Source organism: Strigops habroptila, chromosome 4 (genome assembly GCF_004027225.2).
Source record: "Strigops habroptila isolate Jane chromosome 4, bStrHab1.2.pri, whole genome shotgun sequence".
NCBI lineage: Eukaryota > Metazoa > Chordata > Aves > Psittaciformes > Psittacidae > Strigops > Strigops habroptila.
The window spans coordinates 37,424,981-37,444,016 of record NC_046358.1 but is presented as its reverse complement, the minus strand read 5'-3'; the positions used below and the strand labels follow the sequence as shown (position 1 = coordinate 37,444,016).

At 37.0% G+C, this 19,036-nt stretch overlaps 1 protein-coding gene and 1 long non-coding RNA gene across 8 annotated transcripts in view; both read left to right on the top strand.

Annotated features, from left to right (window-relative positions):
* The window catches only part of MIPOL1 (mirror-image polydactyly 1), a 197,177-nt gene that overhangs the window by 38,492 nt on the left and 139,649 nt on the right, over window positions 1-19,036 (top strand). For 6 of the 7 annotated variants that reach the window (XM_030485266.1, XM_030485265.1, XM_030485267.1 and 3 more), the window contains 3 exons: window positions 14,759-14,945; window positions 17,511-17,646; window positions 18,554-18,659. In XM_030485266.1, the coding sequence (XP_030341126.1) occupies window positions 14,759-14,945; window positions 17,511-17,646; window positions 18,554-18,659 (429 nt within the window). The remainder of the gene's footprint in view (window positions 1-14,758; window positions 14,946-17,510; window positions 17,647-18,553; window positions 18,660-19,036) is intronic. The other variant, XM_030485272.1, reaches the window with a different exon arrangement.
* On the top strand, window positions 301-3,228 carry LOC115607696. The gene is made up of 3 exons (XR_003991322.1): window positions 301-961; window positions 1,072-1,081; window positions 3,215-3,228. It is a non-coding gene; the product is annotated as an uncharacterized LOC115607696 (long non-coding RNA).

Below are 19,036 nucleotides of genomic sequence, written 5' to 3'. Positions count from 1 at the left end.
ACGAGGTTAATATTTTGTGCTGTTTAGAAAGCTATTTCTTCCAAGCTAACACATATTTGTCTATCCAATAATAGTTGTTATATAGACAAAATGAAGATTAATACAATTTTTTTTAGATCAGTTATTGAGGAGTCACAAAATTCTTTATGCTTTCATTCCTAGGGAGGTTAAAAAAAGGGATTATGGATAAATCTCATGTCATCATAGTGGTTTGGATGAGACTTCTTTTTTTTTTCTTAGAATTTTTTTTGGATATTAATTAAATTATATTTTCTTATCATAAAGATAATAGATAAATTACAGCAACATAATGTTCAATATGTACCCTTGGTAGACATTCTGGTGCATATTCTCATTGATCTACATTGAACTAAATCAAAGCAACTTTTAATCTTCTGTTTAAATGTTTATATTGAAGAGTGTACCACTTTGTGTTCCACTTCCTTTGTCATCTGTGTTATCTTCCCTTTTTGCAGCTGATACTGTACTGTATCTAGTTGTTCCTCACTTGGAAGTTTAGAAGCTGTTTTTAGAATAACCCTACAATGACTTATTGAATTATTTTTTTATAACTTACAGAAATGTTGGAGATTAAATTATTTGTCAAAAAATAAAGATGGTAAAGTACATCTGAGATTAAATTCAGCTGATTAGATGAAAATTCAGTCAAGCAATGAGAATTAAAAAAAATACAGCAAAAAATGTTAGGTACAGAGAAGTGGTAGATTTATGTCACTTATGTGGGATAATATGTAACCTGTTAAAAGTTGTTATGAAAGGGTAGTGTTTAAAAAATTATATCTGAAGTGTTTGATACTTGAAATTTTCTTTTTAAGTTTGTGTTGTTTGGAATGTAATATGCCTGTGTGGATTGAAGACATTTGTCTCTGATCTGGTATATTAGGAAGAGTTAAAGAACAGTCTATTTGCAAGGCTTGTTATTTTGGGTTTGTATCTAAATGTATTGTTTATCTCCACAGCACCTAGTTTTTAATAGGAGGATAGAAGCTTTTTTAATTTCTTTCTAAGAATACTTGAGAGAAGGTATCAGGAGCATGGGCAGCAGGCCAGTAAAGGCTCTGTAATTTCCAAATGAAAAATATTCAGGATCCAAGCTAGAAAGTCTAGGAAGATAGTCCATTATAAAAATAAACTTGTAATGGCAAATGGGTGCATATCTTTGCATTGCAGTGGTGGTGTGGGGGAAGAACATTGCACCTAGGTGGAGTTGATACTTAAGCAGGGTTTACATGCATGATGAAAACTGCACAGACATTAAGACTGTGAAAACATAAGAGGGAATCTGAATTGGGTGCCTTTCATACCTGTATATACATTCAGGACTCACTATGTCAATTTTCCAAAAGAGTTGGCAGGATAGGAAAGTGGTGAGTGTTGCAAATACTGGAGTTCAATTTGTGTATCATTTGACTCATATCATGTACTGTGTTTGAATGGGTGCAGCTGTACTTCTGTGTTATATAGTCTTTCGTTATTGTACTGTTTTTGCTTGTGTCATTTTTCTGAGCATCTATGATATTTAAGGACAGAGCAGAAATTGGGTAAAGTCTTAGAATATCAACTACTATTTGGTCTGTTTTGACAACAAAATTATAATTTTACTGATTCCAAAATGAAAAGCATTGTATAATTATTATTTGGACTGTCTTAAAACAAGATAATAGATTATTTTTAATAGCAAAGTGATTTGTTGCTTAAAAGGTGGTTATTACTTTTTTTTTTAATAGAAATGAAGAAATACTTATTTCTAAAACATTAAAGCACGTATTAAAATGTAAGTCAATGAACCAATCTTACCTGTAAGAATTTGATGTCAGCTCTTAGTTACGATCCATATAGACACTGTCACTGTTACTTGCCTTTGAAAGAATGTTTGTGCACCTTGTAAAAATACTTTTAAACTGCATGTCTGGAAACTGTCATGCAGAGGAGACTCTAGCTTTAAAAAGATGCAATAGTGTAGATTGAAACAGAACTGCAGAAATCAGCTTGTGCAGGGAAATCTGAAAAAGAAGTGTCTTATCTGGTGGTGAGCTGTTGCTTTACAGTCTTGCTCCCATCAGGAAAAATAGAAAAGGAAAACAGATATGCAAACCTAATGAACAAGTTATACATATAGGTGCTTAGACACCTGTGCATGTGACAAGCTTATGTGTAGACAATTGTCTTAATTGCGTTGTGTGTTTCTGCATGCATCGGTCTTGCATGAATGCATGGTGCTTACTGTTAAGAATCTGGCCATAGCTTTTCTTGTATTGTCATGGTCATGACATGTATATGCCAGTGTATTGCTTACACAAATATTTTAGTTCTTCTGTTGCATAGTGAATAATGTTCAGAAACTAAAACCCCTCTAGACATATTTTTGCATTTGCTTACTCCCATTTATAAATTCCATTAATTATCAGCCATCCCTTTTGCTTTCATGGTAATTGACGCAATGTATAGGCAATGAGACATATGCATAGGTTAAGTAAATGAATCATCTTTTCTTGCTAATTTCCTAGAAATGAAACTCCTGTTCTTCATTATGTATTTTTAGACTCTCTTACTAGAAGTAGTAAGTTTTTGTAGTGCTGTGATGATTTTAATGTACTACTTTGTGGTTTGGTTTTGTAATAGTAATTACAAGGGCTTTTTGTATGGAATTACTATTGTGTGACTTTAACACACACACTAACATGCATATGCACAGAAAGATGAAAGGGTAAAGGAAGCTTTGAGAGTAATGCACTGTTGTAAAGATTTTTCATCTGATGCTTTAATTGGGTCAAAAAGCAAATGATTATAAAGGTTCTGCTTTCCCTTTCTCCAGAATACACCAATTACAGATGTAAACACTAAATCTGAAGCCCTTCTTCCAAGGCTATAGTAAAGGCAAAATAAACCATACTTGTCATACTGAAGTCTCTTTCTTCTTTTACGTGCCTCAACAAGAGATACTGTGAGGCTGTTCTTTCTCTCTTTCCCTTTTTAGCAATAAGGAGTGCTGTTTACCTGGAAAAGAAAGAAGGCCTGGATGTTGCATGGATGTGTGTGCAGAAGAATCTTACAATCTGCAGAGAGGCAGAGTCCTCTCCATGCATGTGGCTCAATTGATTAGTGCCTCCCACATGTGCTGTGCTTTCAGCCTCAACCTCACAGTGTATTAGCTGTCAGAGATCTCCTTGCAAAGTGGCAAAGGTAGTAGCAGGTTTCTCTGCACAGTACAGGAGGCAGAAGAGAGGTTGAGAGGGTGGTCTCGCATGAGTCAAACATAAGAAGAATGGCTGTTTCTCCTTTCTCCATCCTGTTTCTTCCCTTGTACATTTTGAATGGCTAAATACAGTACATTTCTGGCTGGGCCGCAGGCAGCCTCATCAGAAGCACAATTAGGTATCCAGTATCTGCCTGACACTGGAGTGTTGTGAATATGATTTTGTTAGACCCTTCACGGTACACTGAAAACGTGTTGTGCCTTGTCTGCACTGAGTACTGCAAGCACTAATGATGGGGAGAATGTACACCTTGAAGTATTGCACGTTGAATTGCTTAAGTGTTTAAAGTATGAGTGCTGCTAACTTCAGAATGTCTTGAAATGTGCTTCAACGAGAGCAACACTTATTACCACAGTAATTTTAATGTAGTGCTTCAGAAGACCTTGCACAAGTGCAAGAGGAATTTAGTTATTTTCTTCTTTAGAAACCTTCATTGCTTCTATTTTAATAACAAATAGAATGAAGCTTAAGTTCAGAGCAAAGACATAACAAAATTTATTAAGAAAAGATTCTCCAGGGAGTGCATTGGAGTCTCTTATCTGAAAGTTCACTTGCATCATTAGTAGACCATTTACTCGGAGTAAAGGGTGTGTGAGCAAGGTGCCTTAGTGGCACTTTATGCAGTGACCTTTCTTTTATGTTGGACATTTAAAATTACAATATTTTGCTTCACTTCTAAAGCTGTATTTTTCTGGGATTTTGTTTAGAACTCTAATTCAGCAAAGCCTTAGTTGTTTGTTTGCAGTAGGGGAGGTTAAGTACATTTGAATAAGAGAATTTTTACTATAATTAATGGGCATCAGGAAACATGACCCTGCCTAGATAAAAAGGAGTTCTGGATCATTAAGATTTAGATAATGGAAGAGGTTATATGTGAAAGCAATTGTCTGGTATGACAATAACAAAAGAAAAATGGGGTGGGAGGGTTTACTTTGTTTTTAGCTGGTTTAGAAAACACAAACACAGCATGCTTAGTAAAACTCTAGCAGACACTGTGTTTGGAAATTATGTAATGACTCCATATAGGCTGTAATGATATCCTGAAACCCTGTATTTAAACTAACCTGAATTACAATGAGAGATAAACAGAATATTTACCCATCCCTTATGAGCTGCTGCTGATATGTAAATTTATTCTTCTACTTTGCACAAATATACTTTTGAGCTACTGCTTAAACACTTCAAGGTCCTTAGCCAAACAGTTTTAATGATGCCTCCAGTATTATGAAAGTGTGACATTTGATGAATGCCTTGTATAGTTGTGATATCGGGGAAAGTGTAAACAAAAAACGCACATCAAGTCATCGTGCAACACCTAGATAATTTATAATTTTACTGTTTATATCCATCTTGACATTTTTTATCTGCCAAAGGCAGGTTTCATTTGGAATCTTAATCTGAGATTTATTTGGTGGATCTGGAAATCATAGCTAGAGTTCCCACAGGAAATGGTCCATCTACCAACAGATTAAATGGCAGTCCTGCAGTTGTTAAGGGAGCTCTGCATTTAACACACATGCATACTCATTCAGTCAGCACTGTGGAGAAAAATTAAAGTAGTAACCCAGGTTTAGGAACAATGTAGCTAAAAAGTCCCATATTTGCTGAATGACAAAGGGTTATATAGCAGCATTTCATTTTATTATTCGTGCTTGAATTTCTTGTTTGCTTTGTTGAGTCTGCTGACGAATACTAATAAATGCCTGCAACAATCCAGACGAGAGATGCCTGGCAACAAAGCTATGCGGTGGACCTCCCTGATCTTCTCCAGTTCACAACCTGACCTTTTGAAAAATTGGCTGGGCTAAGCTGCAGAATTTGGGTGTAATGGTTATTGTTAACTCCAGCTTTAGGATTTATTAATTTGTGTGATCAAGACTTACCTATACTTCAAAGTTTCAAAAGACCAAACACAATCATCCATCCATTAGAACGAACACTGTGTTTCAGTGAATCCCACTTTGTATCAGCCTGGAGATTCTGCTGTTTTGATGCATTCGGAATATAAAAATGTTTTTTCAAGTGTGAGACCAATCCAGCGAAAATCTGGTGTCTTCTCAGACACTAATATTTTAAAATAACAATATGTTAATGAATTGCAAATGGAGAGTGGAATGCCAAAGGAAATGTCTGATATTTACACATTAATAAGTGCATCACGATCAACTGCAGTGAATTCCAAAATAATGATTGTCTGCATATTTTAAAGACTTATTTTAAAGACTATTTTAAATATTCACCATTTTGTACACAATTGCTGCTTAGATGCAAAATATAAGGGCAAAAGACTTAGTGAGAGGGATAGGCGAGGGAAACATCATTACTAAAGTAATCAGAATCCTTGGAGTATTGTAAAAATTTGCCTTTGCCAGAAGAACTCCAACTGTTCTTAATCTCCTTCTAAATTTATTCCTTTATGAAGGGTGTTGCCAGGATTCCACGCAAGTACAGGTGAATAAAGAAGAATTCAAAGCAACACAGATGTCCCCCCGCTTAAAATGCTGACACAGAATGAATTCACTGTTCTGTTTAGATTCCTTTAAGGAATGAAAAAAAAAAATCAAACATTAAACTTCTGAGTTTCATCTGTCTTTTAGCAGACAATATATTTTCAAGCCTCTTTTTTTTTTTTTTTTTTTTTTTGCGTGTGTATGTGTCATGAGATGTAGAGCAAACTAAGACAGTAATGCACCGCATAGCTTAGGTTATTCTTACTTCATTTGCAGAGAACTCTCTCAATAAAATTCCAAAAAGAATACACTGTTCTCTTTGATCATGACTTTGGACAACTTAAAAGCTTAGCTGTAGCCAGAGATCGAGCATTTGAATTGTATTATTCTGTTAACTTGACTGACTTCTACAACAGTTTTTCTTGTTTTGAAGTTCTCCATATTAGAATGATAGTCAATACAGGGGAAAAAAAATAAAAAATAGCCATGTAATTTCTTCTGACCGCTATTGAAATTGCTGGAAGTTTGTGTATACTGTACACTGCACATCTGTCTCCTAATACAGAAAGATGGTAATCTGTAATGTGAATGAAAATTATCATCAAGGAATGTGGAAGGATAACAATTTAGTTACTTGAAATTTCTCTTAATTTTTTGTGTCTGTGTTATTTTATCATTCATAAGTAAAAATGGTAATTTTTTTTTTCTTGAAGTCCGATTAAAATGAGTTGGTGAAGCCACTCTGAACAGGAGAGAGAAGAATTTGAGGTCTCTGAGACAGGAGCAGGTAGGGCCACCAGTAACGTAGCATAAGCTCCGAGATACAGCGTGGATGATACAGTGCCATGGACTTCTGCAGTGTTACTTTTTCTATGGCTCAATGACTTTGATCCAGTTATTTCATGATGGTTTAAAATGACTGTCATAGTGCTTATGCATCCCTTGTAAAATATCTGAGAAAGTTTCCAGAAAATGTTTTCAAGGCTTATTTCAGTGAACTTCTGTCATTTGTTTCTTTAATAAGAGCAGATATTTGATCTCAGTGTAAAATCCAGGACCTTTCTGAGTAAGAGTTAGTTAAAAGTAAGTTGATAGTCCTTATTCTTCTGAGTTGACCCATGGCACTCTCGGCAGAGCCCACAGTTATGTATTACTGGGGCACCGAGTGTATATCTACAATTCCTCTTCATTACTGCCAAGGGCTTGGCTGGTTATATGTGGCATTTTGGCTGGGCAGAGCACTGAGAAATTAAAGGAATTAGCTTTGTATTGCACAACTACTCTAAGCTCAGTCTTCGCTTGTTATCAGGTTGCTGTGACTGCCATTCTGCTGTGCTACAGAAGTGATTCAGTGAAATCTTAGAACCTACTGAAAAATCATCTTAAGCTTTGCCCAGTTTTCTTTAAACATTAGAAAAAGTGTGTCATGAAGGGACAACCTTTTGCTGTTAGTTGCAGTTTACTGGTACTCAGTATACTAAGCTGCACTGAAGGGGCCTAAACAATTGCTAATGTAAATAAATCTGTAGCAAGTCCAAAGGTGAGTAAAGCTGCACTTTTCTTGTTTGTTTGTTTTGGAGAAAATGTATATTGATCTTGTACTTTTGTACTGAGCTTTTGTAATTGTTTTCCAGAAACAGGAATGAATTTTTTCTTGAAAATTAAGTACAGCATCTTTTCTTGGGCTTAACTCTGAAACTTACTTGCAGATTGTGAGAAAGATAAAATACTGAGGAAGAAGCCAAAAAAAAAAAAAAAAAAAGAAAAAAGCACCTCTTGAGATACAGATGTAAATCATGTATGTTGCATCTGTGTCAACTCAAATACAAAATGGAAATAACAAGCATTCTGAAAGTGCCTAAAACCTAAACCAACTCTTTTCTTTCCACTTACACCAGGCAATAGGATCATATTTCTTGACCATCCTCATTTTCTTTCTGAGCGTATTTATGCTCATGAAATCCTTTACTTTTGGTTTCCCATTCATTTTCAGGATTTATGCTTTTTAATCATTTGGTAAGGAGTGAACCGTTGAGCAATCTGAGTCTTTCACAGTCATCCTGTTTGGTAGAAGTTCCAGTAGTTATACAGCCATGTGAATGAATGTTTGTCTTTGACAAAAAGGCTGACTCATCATTTTCAGCTCATGAAAGAATATTCAGCTATAGTACTAATTTCATTTACATAGCTAGAAAAATTAGTGGCTATTAAGCTCAAGTTTTGTTAACTGTGTATAATAAATAGAAACTAAATATTTCTAAGAATTCAAATCCAGTGGTATTAGATCTTATGAACTTAAAAGAATTCTATAATCCATTTTTCACATGAAGCTATTAAAATTCCTTATTAGTGCAGCATCTCATCCTAACAGCTTGTTAGAACACTTGCAGGTGTGCGTGCTTTGTCATAAACATATGCCCCAAAACTATATTTTCAGAAATGTTTGTAATATTAATGTACAAAAAAAATTTAGATAATTTGAAACTCAGTAATAGAGACTAGCAATTAGTCTAGTGAAAATAAATAGGTGAAGCTCTCAAGCAATGCTCTTACACACAACAGGTATTGAAGCAAGTTGAGGTAGATATGTGATTAGCAGGTAGAAGCAAAAGAAAGTGTTTTTAAACTGTAGTTAAGTGTGCCCTTTTATTCTAGTGGGAATAAGTTAGTCTGGTGTAGGGGCAGAGTGGCTCTTTGTTTTCATAGTTTTGTTGGATAGTGAATATTCCCTCTTGATATTTGAAATTAAAAGGTTTTGTTATTGTGAAACACAAAAAAAAAAAACACACATAGAAATTGAAGCTGTATTTTTGTTTAGACTGAAAATGATTAGCAGTAAATTAGAGCTTGTCAATAACTGAATTTTGGGGGCTTTTAGTAATTGAGGTTGCAGTTAGTTCCTCAAATGTAGCACAATGTTTTGTTCTGTTTTTCCAAATGTTTTTAATCTGACAGTGTCATGTAGGAAGAGCAAGCTACTGAGTTTGCAGTCAGCTTTGCTTATGCTCCCAGAGAGGCTCATTCTCTTCCTTCCTGGTTGTGCTCTTTTTCCTATTCTGCCTCTTAATGCCATCCCTCTAGGGGTTCATTCATGCAGTCTTTTGCAGACAGATGAAAACATGCTTTGTCTGTTCTACAGACCAGCTTAAAACTAATACTAGGAAGCTATAGGTAGCAAGTGGTAAGTACTCTTACACTTGAAGCTGGTTTGGAGCACCAGTGACTTCCAATGTCCCCATACTTATCTGCAGGCAGATCTGTAGCCAACCATGTATTCTGCAGTGCTGCATGCATGTTCCACTGGATTTTTGTTTGTTTGTTTGTTTTCCTGTATTGTTATTCTGCAGAGATCCCCTGCAAATCTCTGAGCTATCAGTGCAATTTGACTAGTGGGGTGCTGAAAGACTGCAGACAGGGAGATGGAGGTGCCCACCCAGCTTCTGCTTGGATGATGGGACTGTTGAATATGCTGAGTGGTGTAACAAGGGAAGCTACTGCCTCCATAGCCTTCCAGATGAATTTGCACCTTTTGTGCACTTACATCTTCAACGTTTCTTTCTATATTATCAGTGTCTGTATAGGATTATTTGGTGCTGCACTTCTAAGAAGCAGCTATGAAAAATAGGGCTACATGCAAAATGTGTTAGATTCAATGTTTTTACTTGACTTTTTAACCACTCCCAGCTTAACAACATTGAATTCTGTTCCGCCTTTACAATTGCAAGCCATGGCAGCATTATCTTCCCCTTATGTCCCTCACAGTCAATTCCCAGCTTTAATTCTAGTGTCTTTATATTCCTTCTTCCTAACATTTGCTTTTCTTTCCCTCAATGTGAACAAGCTATTCATTCAAGATAAATACATACAGAAGATCAGCTGTTCAGCTTCTCCCTATAGTGAAATATTAATCTGGGCTACAGAACTTGTTCTATTTTATATGGAAAATAAGTTGTTTAGTATATTCAAGAGCCAGAATCAGTGGTGGGGATACCACTTAATGAAAACTACAGCATTTTTTCCCAAGCTTGCAAGGGTGTTTTACACTTTCTCTGATGTTCCTTGTGCAGCCTGATTATTGCAAATGCTAGTTACTCCCTAGTGTGTCTCTGCAGCATTGGTAATTAATGCACAATACAATCTGCAGGAGGCAGGAGGAAAAGCACTAAAGTACATTGATTAATATTGCCACTTAGTTTAACAGCAAGACAAGTTACCATGTACTAAAGCCTAAATTATTCGGGTGGGGGTAATGGGCTATATAAAGAATAAAGTGGTTTTAAAAATAAAAATGCCCATTGGTCTGACAGTGTTCCAAATGTCTTCCCCAAGTAATTCTACTGACAGATTTAGCATGTTGACAAAAAAAATATGCACTATAGCTTTATTAAACAAGTAAAAACCTCTAACCTTAATGCCCTTGGCAGAGTGCTTCCAATTCTGAATGGAGGAGGCTGCTATCATCTTCTCTTTTACAAAGCCAGTAGGGGAAAAAACCAGATTCTCTGTGTTCCATCTAACATTTCCGGGAATGCCGCTCACAGGCTTGCTGTGATGATGCTTAGTCTTACCCATGTGCTTGAGGGAATTGAATCTGGATGAAAAGGTGTCTTGCAAATGTAAGTTGCTTAAAGAAGTAGTGTTAGCATGAATAAATGCCAACACATGTCTAGTCCCATTCTAAATTATTTCTTTTCCATCTGTTGTAACTTACAGCCGGGGACATAAAAATCCGTATCTTGACATGGCCTAAGGATTTAGATCAGCTGCTAATGCAGATGTTTTCCTCATCATGCAAATGTTTACTCCATTCTAGTAAAAAAAATAAATAAATAGATATCTGTCTGCTGACTTAACCTGTCATCTAGAGAGCTTTGCTGCTTGTTGGGAGCTCATGTTCAGGATGTTATAGGGAGGCTGCTGTGGCTCATCTGACCGTCTGTTACCCTCTACTGCGCTTCCACATAGCCACCACTGATACTGTTGGGGTGACCTAGGAAGTGTTATCTGTGAATATGTGGCTCTGGAGTGATGATCAAGTGCATGGGAACTCAGATGTTGCTATACTCGATTTTGTCGGTAAGAGGGAAGGGCATGGAGGAGGACTGGGAGAAGCAGGTGAGGCATTCTTCAGACAACTGGAAGAAACCTGATGTTCCCTGGTCCTCCTGGGGGACTAAAACAATGTTGATAGTCTGCTGCAGGGACAACAGCAGGACACAAATGATCTAGGAGATTGCTGGAGGCCACTGATGACAATTTCCTTACACAAATGATTGAGGTGCCAACAAGGAAAGGTGCTCTTCTGGACCTGATGCTTACAAACAAGGAAGAACTGGTTGTTAATATCAAGCTGGGGGGCAGCCTTGGCTGCACTTAGCATGTGGTGGTGGAGTTCAGGATCCTGAAAGAAGAAAGCTGGACAAAAAGCAGGACCTCAGCTGTGGACTTCAGAAGAACAGACTTTGGCCTCCTCAGAGATCTGCTTGGAAAAATCCCTTAGGATACAGTACTGGAAAGAAGAGAGATCCAAGAGAGATGATTGATGTTCAAAAATGGTCTATTCTGATAAGCAGAAAATAAAGCAGGGTGTTATTTTCCTTGTCTTTGGTAAGGCTTTTGACTCTGTATCCCATAACATCCTAATGCAGAAGCAAAGTATGGGTTAAATAACTAAACTGTGAGGTTGGTTGAAAACTGGCTGAATGTCATCAGGCCCAGATGGTGTTTATCAGTTGCACAAAGTCCAGTAGGAGGCAAGTGGTGTACTCCCAGAGTCAAAAATGGATTCAATGTCATTCAGTGTCTTCATTAATGATCTGGATGATGGAGCAGAGTATAACCTCAGCAAGTTTGCTGATGATACAAAACTGTGAGGAATAGATGATATACCAGAGGATTATGCTGCCATTCAGAGGGACTTCAACAGACTGGAAAATTGGGCAGAGAGGAACCTCATGAAGTTTAGCAAGAGGCAATGTGAAGCCCTGCATCTAATCCCATGTAAGTGTACAGGCTGGGCACCAACTGGTTAGCTCTTCAGGAAGGGATTGGGGTCCTGGTGGACAGCATGTTGAGCATAAACCAATGTGCCCTCATTGCAAGGATGACCAATACCATCCTGCGCTGCATTAGGAAGAAAATTGCCAGCAGATCAAGAGAGGTGATCCATCCTCTGTGCTCTGCACTGGTGATGTCACATCTAAAGTGCCAAGACCAATTCTGAGCTGCCTAGTACAAAAAAGAGGTGGTCTTACTGGAGCAAGTCCAGCAAAGAGTCACAAAGGGACTGGAGCATCTTATGCATGAGGAGGGGCTGAGATTCAGCCTTGAGAAGGGAAGGCTTGGAGGAGTGCATCTTATCAGTATGAATAATACCTGATGGAAGGGAATGAAGTCAGACTCTTTTTGGTAGTACCCATTAACAGGAGCAGAGTCGTTAAGTACAAGTTAAAATGCATGAATTTCAATCTGATACAAGGAAACAATTTTGTACTACAAGGGCAATCAAACACTGGCCTGGTCTTCCTTTGTTTCAAAAGCCATCTGGGCACAGTCCTGGGCAACCAGCTCTAAGTGACCCTGATTGAGATGCAGGGCTGGACTAGATGATCTCCAGTGGTCCCTTCCAACTGCAATGACTGTGAGAATTCTTTTTAAAGTCCTGGCATGAAAAGCAGCAAATTCACAAAACAGTAACTGTGGAAAAGAGAAAAACTTACTCAGTTGATTACTTGCATGCTAAAAAAATAGAATCCCTTTTTTGAATTGTCCCAGTGTAACTGTGATAGCTAGTGTCATCTAATTTTCTTAGCATTCTGGAGTGAGAAGGTTTTTCCTTCAACTTTCATATAGTGCGGGCCAAAGGAGAGTATGGTAATGCTAAACAAGGAACAAAGGTTCATGTCACTGGTTACTGCAACAGATAAGTTGTGCTTGAATTCTTCCACAGAATGCAACACAGTTTACCTGAGGCACTTCAAATGGCTCACAGAAAGTGTTGATGCCCTAGAGAAGAAGGGAAGGAAAAGTTGTTATGGCAAGTGAAGCATTGCGCTTCCCCTTCAGTGTGTGAGGGCATAATCTGCAACTAAGTGTATACAGATCACTTCAGGTGAAATGGGAGAAGTGGTCAAGATAAGGTGTGATATGCAATTCTTATAACTCAAATGGGAAATGCATCTCAACCAAGTGTATGCCTCCCTAGAAAAAGCTTTGCAACTAATGAAATTCAGACTAGGTTTGTTTTCAGATAGTACTAACCGGAGAGGATTCCAAATGTTGCCCTTATGTGTTACCACCCCCAAGCTGGGGCAGGTTCTACATATACTTTAGTATACATAGTGAATTTTTTAATGCCTTTTACTTTAGAGAGCCTTGCTATTTACTGTAAGGAGGAGCAAGGGGTTGAATCCAGTTTTAAAATGTAGCAGCACTTAAAGGGAATTTTCTTCTCAAAAACCTGCCAGTGAACAACAGACATTTGCTCAAAGAATCCAGGTTGCTGTGGGCTGTTCAGTTTCTGAATTAACTGTGAAATGATCTGAGGAACACATTTCAATCACAGTAGTGAAAGCAGTGTTAGGTTATACTTGTTAAGGAATGTTTTATCAAGTTATGGTTCCCACATGTTTAATGCTGCTCAAACACAAAAATTCTAGTACACTTGTTCCTCTTTCAGAAAAATCAGTGGTTATAGTTTAAAGTAATGGTGAGATTGGATTCAAGTGGATTTATGTGAGGTAGATAAGGAGAATACGGATGAGCAGCGGGTATGACAACTTTTTCCTCAGGGTAGTAGTACATAGCTTTGTATGGGAACTTGTTCAACCAACTCCAGCCAGTCCACAAGTCATCTCTCTCTGCCCTCAGGATGTTTCCTGTGCCATTGGCTGTGTCTTTTCTTTTTCAAGGAAAGAGTAATCTATTGTAACAGATTTTAGAGACAGTCTTCAATATTTTTGACTTGGAATCTGTGCTTTTGTGTCGTACATGTAGCATGATACCTTGATACTGTTTGATTGATGTGTATTTTCAGGCTATTTGTAGATGATTGCAACTGTGTAGTCAGTTTCTTATTATTTCTGAGGAGGAAGTATTAAGTTGGATCAGAGGATGTATACCACATAATTTAAGCAAAATGTTTGGAAATACTAACTTTATTAAAAGAGAAAAAGCTCCAGTGTTTGCTCTCTACTAATGAAAGAATGAAGAATATATGCACTTTTTCCCATTTGCGGCTTTTTTAGGCTTCTTTCTCCTCATTTTTTAATATAGTTCAATAATTAATACTTACTTGTTCTTACTTTATGAAAGAACATTCATGGTATGTAGATATTTCTTTCATTTAAATACCTTGATATCAGAAATATGTCCTAAAAATATCTAGTAGCCAAGCTTAAGAGAACTATCACACTCAACACTTTAATCAGATAATTTTCCCTTTGGTACATTTGTGCTTTGCATTCTTTGAGTTCTTTAGTTGAATGAGCCTGTACCTTACACTCTGCAGGAGTGAATACTGAGGCCTTAAATTTGTTGGTGCTAATTACAGCTTGGTGATATTCCTTTTGTTGCCAAAATGGATTTGAAAAAGACCTCAATATAAGTAAGAATCTGGTTCACAACCTGCAAATTTCCCTGTCTCAGCAGAAATTCGTCGTGTTTTATTAGGGTAGAGATTATTTTTGCAAAAGATAGGTAGATAATTTCCTAGGATCAGCATTATTTTAGACAGTCATTTAAGAGAAGAGTTAGGAAATAGTGATGAATTTTTCATGTTTCCATGAGAAAAATCTAGTAAATAGGTCGTAGCTCCTACATCCAGCTCTACAGCTCTAGGCAACACAGCTCTTGTTACTTAGTGTGATGAGGAAACTGTGAATCTGAAACTAGAGTACATTCTTCTTTTTGCCATTTTCAAATGAGAAATCTTAAGTTCATGTTTCTATGTCCAAATAAAAAAAAAAACCACCACCACCACCACCAACAACAAAAAAACCACCCTAATTTTTTCCTTCTATTTCCAATTAGAAACACACATCCTGGAACAGAAAGAAAACGACTTTTGTGCTGAGTTTCAGTTTCATCAGAATTCTCAGAAAACCTCAGAATCTTTCATCCAGGCAGAAGCTGAAGCACTGAAAATTTCAGATTTGCCAGTAACGAGTCAAAGAGGAGGCACCCCAAATGGCTGTAATCCCAGTCCTGAAGAATCAAGGTAAAACAAATATCATTAAATAGAGTTTTTCTAGATTCAAATTATAGATAATATACATACAGATTTTTAGATAAAAATAGGGAAGCTTATTTCTCGAATAATAATCAGTAAGTCAGCTTTTTACTTGGACTCACCTTATCTGCCCTTCTTTGCTTGTGGAATGCAGCATTTCACCATTGTAGTCTTTGTCACTGACTGAAAATATGATCATGACAGTGGCTTATGTGACACACTATAGGTATTTCAGTGATTGTGATCTCTCTTGAGAATTTTAAAAATGGATATTGAAAAAAATATAAAAGATTATCTAAAAGTCTAGTAGTATATGTGGCTTTACACAGTAAGCACAGTGTACTCTAAGTATAATGAGGGAGTAGGACGCAGGAATGAGGCAAGGTGAAAGTGAGTAGGAAGCAGGAATAAAGCAAGGTGAAGTGCGGTGAAGATGAGGAGCTATAATACCTTGTAGGCAGCCTATGACAGGAATCTGGAGAAGGGCAAATATGGTTGAAAAGTGTAGTACAAACTCTGGATATTTGATTCTATCATTAATTTTGGTCATTTATTGTCATTAATTTCAATACTGAGCTATGGCCCTCTACTACAGTCTCAAAAAATATATACACTCATATGTGGCATAATATATGAAGGTATACTCAGCTGACAAGGGAACATGCTACTAGTTTTGAGTGACTTAAGCATTCTGAAGCCCAAGTCTTAACTGAGAGTGACAGAGTTGCTTTTGAAAATGAGTTCAAGGCTGCAAGGCCTGATAATGTACTTTTGAAAAACATACTCTAATTCTTTACCTGTCTGGCAGATTCTACACCTGGTTTTGTTATCTTTAGCATGATCTAGTGGTGATCCATTGGGCCAATGGCTCTTTACTTTTCCATCTGTCTTGTTGCCTTTTTTTGCATTAGGGCCTGAGATTTGCTGCTAGGGCAATACATCCTGCACTAAGCCAAATATAATTCTGAGTGCTTAAGTACAGCCCAGCACAGAGTGAGACAAAGGTTGTTGTGTCTACCCTTCACCAATGTCACTCACACTGACAATCAAGCTGGTCTTGAACACTGAGATTGACCCCCCACAGCAGTTAGCATGTTGAACCATCCCATGCAAATGTATAGCATGTAGGATCCTAAAGCTATGGGCCAAAACTTCATTGTGGTAGATGCTATATATAAGCTGCACAAAATCTGTCATCCAAATAGATTTCAATTAATATATAAGGTAAGAAAATATCTTGATATGGAATGACCCAGGAAATGTTGAGTCAGTGTCAATTTGCATTGTAGATGATGGTCTTAGTGTACCATCAATGTGACTTATCAAGTTTTCTTTTAGAAGAAAACATTTGAGGGATTGGAAGATGATTATGAGGTATATTCAAACTTGTTCATGGGATCCTGAACATGGAAAACGCACAAAACAAATTTGAGATTTGTAATGTCTGGGTAATAGTATCCAGACACATCTATTACTTGCAGTTTGAAACAATACTAAATGGAATTTGCTAGGCAGAGCAAAAATGAAATAGGCTTTGAAGGATCTTGAAAATGAAGAGAAGGAGTTTAAGCACTCTTCTAACCCATATATAGTGTAATAAACTAAGTAACGTTTTGATGCGAGTCTGCCTGCTACCTATATTTGATGTGCTTTAGGTTGCGCCACAGTTTGCCTGTAGAGCACAGATCTTAACTTCCTTCTTGAAGAACCATAGAGCAAATAAATCCAGTGGAAGAAGGTGAAGAAAGGGGTGGCTGAGTACAAACAACGATCTACCTAAGGGAGTGGCTCTTTGGAGCAAGAGATAGCTTTCTTTTTCTTTCTAGGATGTGAATTATGCATAATAAAAGTAATGTATAGCGTAGACATAATTCAGAAGGTATAGCTTTTCTGTGGCAGCTTATGACTTATGACTCACTGGCTAGGAAGCATGTAAACAGAAAATGCTTAAGGGAAGCAAATGTTAAAAAGATTTGCTAATTCCCCTTCTAATCCATTCATCTACTGATTTTGCTGCCATTTTACAAGTGATATCTGAGTTATCTGGATAGCCAAGTTCTATAGAAGTCTTACCTTGAAATAGAATTTTTGTGGCCATCACCATCATTTTACAGATTTCTTCAAGATAACTCATGTATCTTGTCTTCTGGATATTATCATTTCGCTAAATGTGGAATTGACCATCCTACTGAAGAATTTGTTTTGTTTTAACCTGAGCACCAATTTGATCCCCAAATGTTTCATTACTTTGTTGCTCTGTATTAAGCACAGGCTTGTAACATTTGCTTCCATTAAGCATTTTCTGTTTATAGGCTTCATAGCCAATTTATATTCATCCGTTTATGACTTAGTATGTTAGTATATTTATTTAATATTCCAGATAAGCAGATTTTTCTCAGAATTACAGATTTAAGAAGTGTTAGAAGGACATCCCTTTTACTGCCTATTTAATATATTTGCAATGGTGAACAAGTTTTGATAATTTATTTATTATTTTTCTTTCTTTCCTGTTTTTGGTTTGGTTTTTTTTTTGTTCCCCCCTCCTAAACACAGTAGCGTAGAAAGAAAGGCTAACAGGATGCTCCCTGAATTTGTATCCTCATGGAATAAAGCTGCCGATTTAGGTGGAAAAACAGAAACTGCATTCCTTTTGAAAGAATTGGAGACACTGAGGGCAAAAAATAAAAAGGTACAATTGAGATATTCAGATCACAGTATTTGCTCTTTTATGGTTGTCTTATAAAACATACATTTTAAACTGTTCCTAATTTAGTTTTGTTATTTGTTTTAGTGCACCAATCAATAGCTTTCTTGTCAGTTTGGATTCATCCTACTCTTTGACCTTTTTAATCAGTGACATGGGTTCTTACTGCATAGATGATAACCAAGAAGGACCAAAACCAAGGGCAGGATTTCATGAATAGAGTCTGGAACTTGTGGTCCAGATGATGAATGTGCCCTAATAACCTCCTTTTTCTTGAGGAGAAAAAAATTCCATTCTGCTTGCACACTGCATTGCTTTTAGTGTTAGTAGAGGTCGCATGTGCCTAAATAACAGAAAAGTCTATAGTCTTTCCATGAAGTGTCATGGAATATTCAATGGCAAGCTCAGATACCTGTCCAAGAACAGATTTAGTGAATTTGCAGTTAAAAGAAGAGCCTCAACATGTGAAATACCAGTTTTCCATCTGGTGAAGCACATGAAAAAATTATGCTTTTACACCACAGTCAATGCAGGCTGTGGTGTCAGTACTCAGTATATTGGTTGGAAATAGGCTGTTCATGCAGATACCATCTGCATTATATTCCATGTAATTCTGAACTTCCTTAGCAAGCTGGTGATACCTGGAGAACCCCAAGTAAAAATACTGGCACGAACATTGCTGCTTGTCTTGTGCAGCAAGATAAGGCAGATGATAAAAAAGATACTTTTAACATTTGTCCTTTAAATAAATAATTAATTGAACTTCTATTGTATTGCTTAGTGTTTGTATTTTGGGGGTGAGAATCTATTATTCAAAATTTTGGTGTGGTTAAAAGAGCTAGTTGACTGTTTCAGATAGGTAAGAATCTTACTGTCCATTTGTTCAATTCAGCTTGAAGATAAGCTTTCTGAAAAGGACAAGGAGCTGAAGACAATAAAACTGGACTTAGAACTGCAAGAGAGAGCTACAGAAGCTAAGATTGCAGAAAAGATTGCAGGTACGGTAGGCAAGCGTTTAACAGATGGCTGTATGGCTCATACAGTACCCACGGTTGCTATATGACGTGGCCTAGTGAATGTTAGCTTTATTTGCTAAAGGAGGGAAGATTTGACTCTTTTTTTTATGTATGGCTGTTTAGAGTTGCTTAGAAAATAGGTGGCTTTAACATCCTGGTACGGGTATTAGCAGGAGCTTTACCTGTATTCATACTGATTTGGGCATTAAATGCATTGTTAACACCATGTCAATCCAATCACAAAAAGGTTGTTTGTTTTGTTGGAAGGTCCTGAACAAACAAGGGGAAATAATGATTACCAGTGCCTCTACCTTTCAACCAGCAGTTCAAATACCACTTATTGTTTTAGCTCCTTCAGA